The sequence below is a fragment of the Xyrauchen texanus genome, chromosome 44, assembly GCF_025860055.1.
Source record: "Xyrauchen texanus isolate HMW12.3.18 chromosome 44, RBS_HiC_50CHRs, whole genome shotgun sequence".
NCBI classification, from domain to species: domain Eukaryota; kingdom Metazoa; phylum Chordata; class Actinopteri; order Cypriniformes; family Catostomidae; genus Xyrauchen; species Xyrauchen texanus.
The window spans coordinates 18,452,645-18,465,537 of record NC_068319.1 but is presented as its reverse complement, the minus strand read 5'-3'; the positions used below and the strand labels follow the sequence as shown (position 1 = coordinate 18,465,537).

The 12,893-nt window shown below is 41.0% G+C and overlaps 1 protein-coding gene across 1 annotated transcript; it reads left to right on the top strand.

The window, feature by feature from the left end:
- The first annotated feature begins 5,262 nt into the window (after positions 1 to 5,262).
- On the top strand, positions 5,263 to 12,872 carry med11 (mediator complex subunit 11). Its single transcript, XM_052116728.1, has 4 exons — positions 5,263 to 5,358; positions 5,550 to 5,633; positions 12,171 to 12,301; positions 12,521 to 12,872. The coding sequence occupies exons 2-4, from the start codon at positions 5,564 to 5,566 to the stop codon at positions 12,662 to 12,664; spliced, it is 345 nt and encodes a 114-aa protein (XP_051972688.1). The 5' UTR covers positions 5,263 to 5,358; positions 5,550 to 5,563; the 3' UTR covers positions 12,665 to 12,872.
- Positions 12,873 to 12,893: the final 21 nt, after the last annotated feature.

Genomic DNA, 12,893 nt, shown 5'->3' with positions numbered 1-12,893 from the left:
CGTTGCGAGCTCCGTTACAACACTGCGGTTTATTGTTTGTTTTGTTTACAGTTCTTTGTTTTTTTGTCTTGGATGTTGTCTGCCTTATTGTTTACGACAGACAAACGCTTTTGGACATTAGTTCTACAATCACACATCGAAATCCAGACTTCAAATTCCTTAATGCCGACCCGCTGTTTACAAACACGCCGGTGGAGCCCTTTGTCTGTGCTGCTCGGCGCTGAAGCGCAGAAGGAAAAGAGGAAAACGAGCCGGCGTTCTCATCAGAGTAAGGCGTCATGCAAATCGACCCCGCTACCCAGTATACTACTGGCAAATGTTCAGTCTCTGGACAACAAACTCTGCGAGCTGAGGCGCGGATCTCTTTCCAACGAGAGGCGAGGGACTGCTGCGTTATGTGCCTTACAGAAACCTGGCTGTCTACGGAGATTCCAGACTTCGGCCATCGAAATCACGGGCTTTTCCGTGCACCGAGCGGACAGAGCGAAAGACCTCTCTGGTAAAAGCAGAGGTGGTGGTGTATGTTTTATGATCAACAAATCATGGTGTGATCAGAGGAACGTACATTTCATCAAGTCTTTTGCTCTCCTGATCTGGAATATCTCATGCTTCTGTGTCGACCATTCTGGCTGCCGAGGGAATTCACAGCGGTTATCATCACAGCTGTGTACATCCCCGCAAGCCGACACAGACCGGGCACTCAGGGAACTGTATGGGTGTATAAGTGAGCAGGAAACCGCGCACCCTGAGGCTGCGTTCATTGTTGCCGGGGACTTTAACAAAGCCAACTTCAAAGCAATCGCCCCAAAATACCACCAACACATAAAGTTCAACACACGAGGGGACCGGGTTTTGGATCATTGTTACTCTCCCTTCCGGAAGGCTACAAATCCCTCCCCGCCCCCATTTGGCAAATCGGACCATTCTTCCGTTCTGCTTCTGCCCGCTTACAGGCAGAAACTGAAACAGGAAGCACCCACCCTCAGAACGATCCAGTGCTGGTCGGACCAATCAGACTCTGCGCTACAAGACTGTTTTGATCACGCGGACTGGGAGATGTTCGGTCCGCCTCTGATGGCGACATCGAGGTTTACGCTGACAGCGTAGCGTGTTTCATCAGGAAGTGCGTAGAGGGCGTTGTTCCGACCAAAACTATACGGATATACCCCAACCAGAAACCATGGGTTAACGGCGATGTTCGCGCGGCACTCACTGCGCGGACCTCCGCTTTAATTCTCCTAACACGGAGGAGCGTAAACAAGCCAGTTATGCCCTCCGTAACACTATCAGTGCAGCTAAGCGCCAGTACAGGCACAAACTTGAAAGTCAGTTCAACACCACTGACTCCAGAAGTATGTGGCAGGGAATTAACACAATCACGGACTACAAGCGGAATAAAGTCTCCGCCATGAACACCGCTGCATCTCTCCGGACGAACTTAATACATTTTATGCTCGTTTTGAGGTCAGTAACACCGCCCTCGCGGAGAGTGCACTCGCGACTGGCGCTACAGAGGTTGATTCACTCTCCGTCTCTGTTGTGGATGTAACCCGATCATTCCGACGGGTGAACATCCGTAAAGCCGCGGGTCCAGACGGCATTCCGGGCCGCATCATCAGAAGCGTCTTGCGAATCAACTGGCTGGTGTTTTTACGGACATTTTCAATCTGTCCCTCTCCCTGTCTGTAGTCCCCACATGCTTCAAAACATCAACCATTGTGCCTGTACCGAAGCAAGCTATAATCACATGCTTAAATGACTGGCGTCCTGTTGCTCTGACCCCCATCATCAGCAAATGCTTCGAGAGGTTAATCAGAGATCACATCTGCTCTGTTCTGCCCCCTCTTTGGACCCATTGCAGTTTGCCTACAGCAACAACCGCTCCACTGATGATGCCATTGCATCTACAATACACACTGCTCTCTCCCACCTGGAAAAAGGAACACATATGTGAGAATGCTGTTTGTAGACTACAGCTCAGCATTCAACACCATAGTGCCCTCAAGCTTGATGAGAAACTCCGGGCTCTGGGCTTAAACAGCTCGCTGTGCAGCTGGATCCTGGATTTCCTGTCAGGCAGACGTCAGGTGGTTAGAATGGGCAGCAACACCTCCTCATCACTGACCCTCAACACTGGAGCCCCGCAGAGCTGTGTTCTCAGCCCACTCCTGTATTCCCTGTACACACATGACTGTGTGGCAACACATAGCTCAATGCCATCATTAAGTTTGCTGACGATACGACGGTGGTAGGTCTGATCACTGACAATGATGAAAGAGCCTACAGAGAGGAGGTGCACACTCTGACACGCTGGTGTCAGGAGCACAACCTCTCCCTCAACGTCAGTAAAACCAAGGAGCTTGTTGTGGACTTCAGGAAGAAAGACGGAGAACACAGCCCCATCACCATCAATGGAGCACCGGTGGAGAGAGTCAGCAGCTTCAAGTTCCTCGGTGTCCACATTACTGAGGAACTCACATGGTCCGTCCACACTGAGGCCGTTGTGAAGAAGGCTCACCAGCGCCTCTTCTTCCTGAGACGGCTGAGGAAGTTTGGAATGAACCACCACATCCTCACACGGTTCTACACCAGCACTGTAGAGAGCATCCTGACTGGCTGCATCACCGCCTGGTACGGCAATAGCACCGCGCACAACTGCAAAGCCCTGCAAAGTGTGGTGCGAACTGCCAGGAACATCATCGGAGGTGAGCTTCCCTCCCTCCAGGACATATACACCAGGCGGTGTGTGAAAAAAGCTCGGAGGATCATCAGAGACTCCAGTCACCCAAGTCATGGGCTGTTCTCACTGCTACCATCAGGCAGGCGGTATCGCAGCATCAGGACCCGCACCAGCCGACTACATGATAGCTTTTTCCCCAAGCAATCAGACTGTTGAACTCTTGATCTATCAGGATCAATAATTAGCACTGCACTTTATTCAGCTATAATCTCACACTGGACTGTCAACCTATTCTCCTCAATACAACTGCTATATATATATATATACACATATATATTTCATATACTCCCACTTATTGTATTGTATTGTATATTCTGTTCTATATTCTGCATTGTATATAATTATTGTGTTGTGTAAGTATGTGTACATCTGATTTGTAAATTGTTTTGTGTAAGTATGTGTACATTTGATATGTAAATTGTTTTGTGTAAGTATGTTGTTTATTGTAATTGGTATATGTCTCATCACTGTCATGACTGCTATGTTGCTCGGAACTGCACACAAGAATTTCACCTACTGTTGCACTTGTGTACATGGTAGTGTGACAATAAAGTGATTTGATTTGATTGATTTGATTTGATATGAATGGAAGAAAGCGGTTATGCTACACAATAAAAGTGTACAACTGTACACCTGCACGTGTGGCCCCTGAACAAAGCACCAGAACTACGCATTCAGTCAAGAACACCATTTTACAGGCCAGAGTGCCGTCCACAAAATGCCTCTATGAGCTAAAATGGAAGGTGTTCACTGATTGGTGCCTCTCACAAGACAAAGACCCAGTAAACTGCCCCATAAAAGAAATTCTGATATTCCTTCAAGAGCGATTATGCGCAGGGCTCACTCCGTCAATGCTCAAAGTTTATGTGGTGATCTGCATATCACCCACCTGGAGCCGGCGCCACTATAGGCTAACATGATTTAATCATAAAGTTCCTTAAAGGAGCAAGATGATTAAATCCACCTCTGCCGGCCACAGTCCCGACATGGGACCTAACTTTGGTCCTAAAAGTGCTTGCAGGGCCCCCTTCAACGCCTTTGGACTTGCAGATGCTCTCCATTAAAACTGCACTACTGCTGGCTCTGGCCTCAGTAAAATGATTCAGTGAATTACATGCATTATCAATTGACTTTTCATGTCTGGAGTTTGGCCCCGGTCTTTCAAAAGCCACTGTCAAACCCAGAAAAGGCAATGTGCCTATGGTTCTAACCGATCCCTTCAGAGCACAGGTGGTTCACCTTCAAGCCTTCTTCCCTCCTCCATTTAATTTGGATGAGGAACAATCCTTGCATTTCTTATGCCCTGTGCGGGCGCTACACGCATACGTTAAGTGTACCTGCCAGTTCAGACTGTCTGATCAGCTCTTTGTGTACTATGGAGGATGCACGAAAGGAATGTCCGTCTCCAAGCAAAGACTTTCTCACTGGATCATTGATTCATCAATTGCCCTGGCTTACGAGTCACAGGGTAAGATTTGCCCAATTGGTGTTAAAGCACACTCAACTAGAGGCATGGCCTCCTCATGGGAATGGACGGACGGGGTGTCTTTACAAGACATATGTTTTGCTGCAGGATGGTCTTACAACCTAGACGTAACATCTATCTCTTAACAAGTCCTGTCTGTTTGCCAAACATATACTTATGCCTCTCCTTTATGGGTTCCTCATCATTTTGCACAAACGCCTGTATTCAGGCCATTGTAATTTATCATAAAGTCACAAGCATTTGCCATTATTTAAACTCCCTCCTGGTCCAACATGAGGGTCACTCACTGCGGCATACTCATGTCGGTCGCCGTCCCGCGAGACTGCGGTGTCATGTTTCCTCTCTGGGAGGTTATGTCCTGTAGTGTGGCTGATGGGATTCTGTTCCCCATATGCAGCAGAACACAATGTCAAGTGTACTGAGTCATAAGGGAAGTCTTGGTTATATACATAACCTCGGGTCCCTGAGACAAATGGAACATGATACTGCAAGATAATTAAGTCAGAAAATTCTGAGAATATTAGAATATTGGCGTTAATGTAGAGAGGTTTCAACTAGGTCCTGTGGAAGGACACTCACTATTTGCGTTAGCAGAACACAAAGTTTCGTTCCCTTCGTCTCAGGGAACCAAGGTTATGTAATACATATTAACCCAGATTTTTGCTTGTTTGTATAAAACTGACAGCAGCTATAATATAAATCACACTTGTCCATGACGAGTCCAGAAAAAGGATCTTTCTGTCTGCAGTCCCTGTGAAACAACTCTGCCCGCACAAGACTTTTCCAAGACTCCATGCTCTTGTTTGGAGCCCAAACTACCTAATTACACACTCTAGTCTATTATAATCTATTATCCGACTGTTTTTATTGTGAATATTGAGTTTAGCTCTAATCAATTCATTATTGCCAGACTTTTCCTCCAGATGATGCGAAAATCGCAATAACTATTGATTAAACATCAGCCATGTTCCGTTTTCTGTGGCAGGCGTCAGGATTCGCGTTTGACATAAAAATTATATTTTGACCTTCTGCGGCTGCCGTACTCTAGCTCTGAAACTGCTTTGTGTACAACAGTGTTGTATTGCCAGTGGGATATTTGATCAAATTTAGCGCTCTGGCCTTAGTCGTAAATGTAAGTAACTTTAAATTACTTTACGAACATATGCGTTTAAATAGTGTGTTTCTTTTTAGTTTATCGACTGTTAAATTCCCTGATTTCATAGCTAACTTGTTATCTCACGCGTGTTTATCAAATTGTCATGCTGTGCAGCAGTTGCTACGTCGATATGAGATTTTCTCTGTCTTTATTTGCTCTCTTTGTAGGTTGTGTGGTCGGAATGGCTAATGACAGATTGAGAGCACTGGAGGATGTGGAGAAAGAGATCGCTTTAGTGCTACAGAGTGCAGGTCTGGGGTCAAATATTTACTATGATAGTTACCACCAAACTGCTATCGTGAATTCAGACTGAGACAATTTGTTATTAAAGTGAATGGCAAAATATTTACCAAATTAAATTATTTCGCCAAAATAAGTGAATATAGGATATTTTTCTGAAAGATTAAGATCAAGATTTTTAGGATATTTATGAAAGTACTGTTTTTATGACAATGGTGTGTTTACCCACCACTTTTTGTTGTCGTTTTAACATTTAGTCAAAAAAGTCATTTTGTAATTTTTTGGTGTGGATCTATTAATTATTCAGAAATGCATAAAAAATACAATTACTTCACCTCTACTATGACAAGCATGTTTTACGGAGTTCAAAGTAATTTCGATATTTTATTCTGGGGCTTAAAAAATGCCCTATGGTGTAACCACCCAGAGATGTTAAAAATAATAATAATAATAATAGTTAAAAAAATTATATATATATGTACACACACTGGTGGCCAAAAGTTTGGAATAATGTACAGATTTTGCCATTATGGAAAGATATTTGCACTTTTATTCACCAAAGTTGCATTCAACTGATCACATTGTATAGTCGGGACATTTATAACATGAAAAGTTACTATTACAAATGTGTATATGCTACTCCCAAATATAGTACAGAGCAGGTGGCACAGCTGTAAATACCACAAAAAAAAAGGTTACTCCTATAGGTTACCGAGTGTAGTAACCCCCCCCTCGCCCCCTCACAATACACTCTGCCCATCAGACTTGTCAACATATAATTTAGTTTTCTAGTTTATACTAGAGACAACATATAAATAAATGTCCGATTTAAACATTCTGCACACTTTGGTCCATACCGAGTGCATGGGGTGTAACTTAACTTCTCTAATTAGATTGATAGGCTTTGCAATGGCGAAATAGGGGCAAGAACTTCCTGTTCAATACAAAACCAGGGAGGGGCTCTCTCAGATAGAAGCGACCAATGAGCCAAATGTCTAAGACCGAATGCATAATAAAACAATTTTGGGTTGGCCTAGCCCACCTTTGTCTATCGGCCTTTGCAAATTATTAAAATGAAATTACCATTTATTGCTTAGCATTCCAAATGAAGGACTTCACTATGCTATCAAATTGCTTGAAATAAGAGAGTGGGACATTTACAGAGAGAGAATGTAGTTGAATTTTGGGATACAATTTATTTTAATAACTTTTAACCTCCCAAATCATCGATAAATGTAATGTAACCCACCTGCTCACATCATTTGAAAACCTTTTTATTAAAGAGCAACATGCAGGTTGAATTTATAACTGAATTAATACTTTATATTGTCTGCAGAGGTCTTTTAAAAACACATTACTAATAAAATCTCATTTGATGTAGAGATTTTAATGAAAATGTGCTAGGCTCTGGAATACGCCTTTCCCGCTATAGCAACGCGTCATATGACGTAGGGCGAGGCAAATAAAAGCGCTCGCGGTCAGCTCTCTATTGTTGGGTGTTGATGTAGTTAGAGCAGTAGTGAGAGACAGAAAGTTTTAGATCGAGTTTTAGAGAAGCCATAATGGTAAATTATTGTGTTTGTGCTGGTTGCACGAATTCCAGCCTGTCAGGACATCGTGTCCATCATTTTCCTTCTAGGAAAAACAAGGCTTTTCGGTCTTGGGTGCGTTTTGTGCAGGTGAAGAGAGCAGACTTCACTGCCGCGTCTGTTACCACACACTCGGTCGTTTGTGGTGCACATTTCACTCCGAGAATTATCGACCTGGAGATTTGTTGGAGTCTCGGATGGGATTTCGGAGTAAGGACCACGTGAGGCTGATTACTGATGCTGTTCCCTCGGTGCACTCGATGGAATCAAGTCCACCGTCAAAGTTTACACCGGATTTTGGCACGGGCGGGACTGGAGGACCAAGTGCTAACGTTAGCAGACATTCTGTGCAACGAAACGAGCACTTAGCAGAGTAAGTCTTACTTTTAATTATTTTAACTCTTAATTTGTGTAATTTCAGTAATAATAATAGTATAATATTTTTATATATTTTTTATAATTTTAAATATTTAATATTTATTTAGTATAATAATACAGAGAGAGGAGAGAGACTGAGCTTTAGGACAGGTTGTCGTAGCGTAATTGTCTGCCTTCTGAAATGAATTTAGTAGTTTGCACAATGCTATAGCTATTGGCAGGAAGCTAGCCCAACTCTCCCGTTTCCCCGCATTTCAATTCAAACTGTTCTCCGCTGCCCTCCCGTCTGATTTTGTATCCCCGTAGGCTAACGTTATGCTCTCCAGTAAATTTCAAGGACCAAATTATTATAGGCCTGTGGGCCATCATAGGCATGTTCGTCCACACCGGAGAACTCGGTTTCTTCATTCGCATCCATTGTAACCTGAGCTTGAGCTTGACCAGAGCCATATAAAGAGAGAGTTGCGACAACGGAAGTTCTAAATGCTTGATCGTCACGTGAGTCACGTAGACTTCAGATAGTTCCAGGAAGTGCTTTTGCGGTCATTCCAAACTGTTAGAGTAGAGTGACAGAACTGCGATTTCTGGTAATTAGTAGTCAATAAATGCATTTATTTTATATATTTATGTAACACACCGACATATGTATGTAGCATGAGTATGTTGTTACAGCGATGTTGTTTTTTAAAGATCAAATCAGCTAATATTTGAGGATTAGTGTTCGCTTACCGTTATTTGCCTCAGCTTATTTCAGGCTAGGGTTTCTGTTGCCTTTTTATGTTACCTCAAGTTCATTGTTTTCACTAATCTCATGGTAACTAATGTCATATTTATGACTTTTCAGATAGTACAGAGACAGGCTGGTGACAGGTGATTTCCAGCTCGCACCGCACAATGGGTCAATTAACTATTAACTGTTAGCAGCAGTTACGTAGATGTAAAATTTAGTGAAATGAAGCTTATTGTTCTTACAATTCTTACAAATCTATATATAGTAATATCATTATTTATGTATTATAAATATTATATATCTAATGTATAATTCTTACAATACTTATTCATATACACAATATATTCAGCTTTAAAACAACTTAAGCATGTCGTATATAAACTGCCGTTCAAAAGTAATGAGGCTGAAAATTCAGCTTGGCATCACAGGAGTAAATTACATTTTAAAATACATTAAAATAGAAAACAGTTATTTTAAATTGTAATAACATATTACGATATTACTTTTTTTTTTGTATTTGTATTCAAATAAATGCAATAACTATTTACAGCAATTCATGAATACATTTCTAATAAATTAAATAGCATGCCAAGCATTTTGTATGTGTCCTTTCTTTCATGTTGTCATGGCATAGTCTTCACCATGGTTTGCTGTGCTGCATGGGGATGCTCCAATCAGCTCAGAGAAAGGTGTGCTGAATGTATGGCTTCCCCACTGACATGGAGAGGAGAAAAAATGGTTGGCTCAAGTCAGCAGGAGCAATCTAAATATAAATAAAAATTACAACAACAAAAAAATGTGTAAGGTATTTGCAAAGATTTTACAATTAATAGGGTGTTCGTTACTAACTTTATCCAGCTCCAGTCCTTGCCTAATCTGTTAGTTATCCGATAACATCCCTTATCTCCTAATTTAATGAGTAATAATCAACTATAAGGTTTTAATTTACAAGTTATTTTTATTTAGATGTACTGATAATATACAGAATAAGATAATATTATTCTTTAAACGTCTCACCTTTTAAAAGTGTGTCGCAAACGGTTTGTCTCTACGGCGCGGCATGTGTTTGCTGCTGCTTCCGGGAACCGTTGCTGTAAAAAAAACGTTCCATTGGAGTCAATGGAGTTGTCGCAACTCTCTCTCTATATGGCTCTGAGCTTGACCAGACTCCCTCGGCCATCGTCACTTCCGGTTAGTGCTTTATAGACGCGGAAGTTATTTTATCACAATTTATCTCAAAATATTGTTAATGGCTAAATATATATTACTCCAGTTCAGAAATTCTAGTTGTTTTATCATCAACATACACTATGCTATATAGGGGTGTCCAACCTGCATGTTGCTCTTTAAGGGGTCAAAATTAACTAACTAACTAAATTACACCAATTTGTTGGGAATAAAATGGCCAAAAAAATGTAATGCACTGTTTGGGACACTGTAAGGCACTTGGCTGGAATGCCGTTACTGGGCAGTATTTTGTCAGAGCCAAAGCTATGGATTTAGACCAATTGACTCTCTAGTAACTTAGAAAGGGTATTAATAATTCAGTGGAGGCAAAGCATAGATCTAGCGGGGTCGGAGACGAATAATAAAATATAATCTGCGTAAATCAAAATCTTATGCGCCATACCTTCCACCACCACCCCTGGAAAATCATCCTCCTTTCTTATCACTGCTGCTAATGGATCCAGGGCAAGACGGAACAATAATGGGAAAAGAGGGCAATCCTGCCGGGTGTCCCTATCCAGAGTCAAATAATCTGAAAATAATCAATTTGTTTGTACAGCCGCTACAGGATGTTTATAAAGTAACTTAATCCATCCAATAAAAGTGCTCCCTAACCCATATATTTCCAAAATCTTAAAAGATTTTCGCATTCTACCATATCAAAGGCCTTTTTGGCATCAATTGAGATGGCAGCAACCGGAGTCTGATCATTCACCACTGACCGCATGGTAATGATGAAATGCCAAATGTTATCAGAAGAGCTGCGGCCTCGAAAAAAACCCCACCTGATCTATATGTATAGTGTCATAACTTAATCGGTTAGCCAGGATTATTGACATTATTGTCTTGCACTCGCTTGGATCTTTGTGCTTTAAGAATCAGACTGATCCGGGCTTGTGTCATGGTTGGGGGGAGCTTTCTATACTTTAATGATTCTGTATAAACTTATAACAAAAGTGGAGCCAGTTGTGTAGCATAAGATCTAAAAAATTCAGCAACAAAACCATCTGGCCCCAGAGCCTTGCCTGTAGGCAAGGCTTTAAATACCTTGCCTAGCTCCTCCCAAGATTATCTCCAAATCAAGAGAATTGCTCAGTTGTCAGTTAAGGGAGTTTTAATGGTTCCACACCTTTTCTAATATTTTCATCAGTAGACGAAGACGTGGAGCCATAGAGATCAAGATACAATTCTTTAAAAGCGTTATATCAATGGCCGAGGTAAATATTTCACCGCCAGTAGATTTCACTGAGGGAATGGTAGAAAAAGAATCTGTTTTATATATCTAGCTAAAAGCTTCTCTACATTCTCTGAGGCCATTAGATGACATTTGGCAAGTCAGCTCTGCCTCTGCACTTTTAATATTCCCTCCCAACTGCACTTTTAATATTCCCTCCCAACTGCACTTTTAATATTCCCTCCCAACTCAACGAATTCTCATGATTTGGGATTTTTTTGACGATTGAGGCGTACTGTATGATCCGGCCCCTAAAAATCCCCTTAAGGTCCTACCATGTCATGCTCACAGAGGGTTCTGAGGACCAGTTGGTCTTCATATAAACATATTAATGGCCATTAACATTTGTTGGAATTCAGGATTTTGCATAAAAGGATACATTAAAGCACCAACTATATGATTTCTTTTTCTTCATATGTGGCAACACCTCTAAACTCACCAGGGCGTGATCTGAGACGAAGATGTTTCCAATTGAGCAATCTACAACAGATGTAATGATGGACGTGTGTGTGTATATAAGAAATAACCTTTTTATCGTTTTTTTAACCCATTCACATTCCACAAGAGGATGCTTACAGGGGTGGGGATAAAGTCTTGTATAATCAGGCCAGGAACACACTGAATAAGGAAATCAGAGTGGCTAAAAGAAGCTACTCTGCGAAATGTTGATGTGCTGTTTTTTTTACATCAGTAGTGTCCTGACTATACTTTTTGATCAATTGAATGCCACTTCCTTCCGAAACCGCAAAATCTGTACATCATTCCAAACTTGTGTGTCTTATCAAAAGCTAAAATTCTTGAATAAAATGTTTTTGCATGAAACAGAATGATCTTTTATAAATAAGCATTGAAACTTTTTCATATTTTAAAAACTTTAGTCCATCAAATCCAAGTCATCTGGCGTAACCAACATGTAGGTTGCCAGTTTTTGTCATCTGACCAAAAGGTCATATGAAATAACCCTGAGAACCTCTTGATATTCTTGACTCAAAAATTTTACATGAATATTTTTTTAAAATGAATGATTGTTGTGTACGCACACATTTAAGGTGCAACTAAATTATTGTTAAATTCTTAATTTTTTTTTTTATTATTGTAGAAAAAGTTAAATGTTTTTAAAAGATTAAAGAAAACAAATTGGATGATAGATTACGTTTCTACACACTTCACACATGCATTTCAAACTAAATGTTTGCTCCTTTTATCACCTCCAACCTTATTTAGTAAATGACCCATAAGTTCTAGTTCTTTATCAACTTCTGACCTTGTATTTTGTTTTAATTCTATTACAAAGTCTTGGCGTAATAAATTTGTACATAAGTCATTAAAAAGGATAAAATATATTGTACTGATATTTCTGGAATTTCTATTATTAAAATCTGTCTTTCAGGAACTATCGTGCTAGAGCTTTCAAAAGAGAAGTCCAATGCAAGTTTATTAGACCGACAACTGAATCAGTTCCAGACCTCCATTAACAGGGTGGAAAGTGAACTCAGTTCACAGATCCGATATCTGACACAGGTGTGTGTCCACGTGCCCTCACACTGGTATACAATGTAGTAACTGTATACGAGGAGATTTATATAAGGAAGAGGCAGCACTGTTTTGAACAGTCTGAGATCTTTGAACTTTCTGCTGTTTGACTGACACTATAGAGACCCTTGGTGGAAGAAATCTAATTTGTTAAATGATCTGTTGCTGTATTGTACTAACTTTCTCTTTTCTATTCTTTGAGTAAAGGTGGCAACAGGTCAGCCTCATGAGGGGTCAACATACTCCGCCAGAAAAGACTGTCAGATGGCCCTTAACCGTGCAGAATATGCCCGTGTTAAACTGGGAGAGCTGGGACGAACCTGTGAGATAATGCTTGATCCACAGACATAAACTTGTACTGAAGGGACCTTTTGCTTTGTAATATCTGGCAGCAGACCTGATGGTTAAGGTCGAACGGCTTGTTTCATGATCTTTTTGGAGACTGTCTCCTAGCCATTATGTAAGGGAAACTCTGACAACAACCCAGTGATTTACTGGAAAACATCCATTGTTGTAAAATTGCACCAAAGCGTTTGTCTATAAAAAGGTTACATATTTACTTATTTTTCCTGTTATTACT

What these genes read in the sequence shown, in the direction of transcription:
- med11 (XM_052116728.1), top strand. Translation starts at nt 5,564, where the DNA reads ATGGCTAATGACAGATTGAGAGCACTGGAGGATGTGGAGAAAGAGATC. An exon ending in TTTAGTGCTACAGAGTGCAG is followed by an intron (nt 5,634 to 12,170) that starts GTCTGGGGTCAA and finishes TCTGTCTTTCAG; the next exon opens with GAACTATCGTGCTAGAGCTT. An exon ending in AGATCCGATATCTGACACAG is followed by an intron (nt 12,302 to 12,520) that starts GTGTGTGTCCAC and finishes CTTTGAGTAAAG; the next exon opens with GTGGCAACAGGTCAGCCTCA.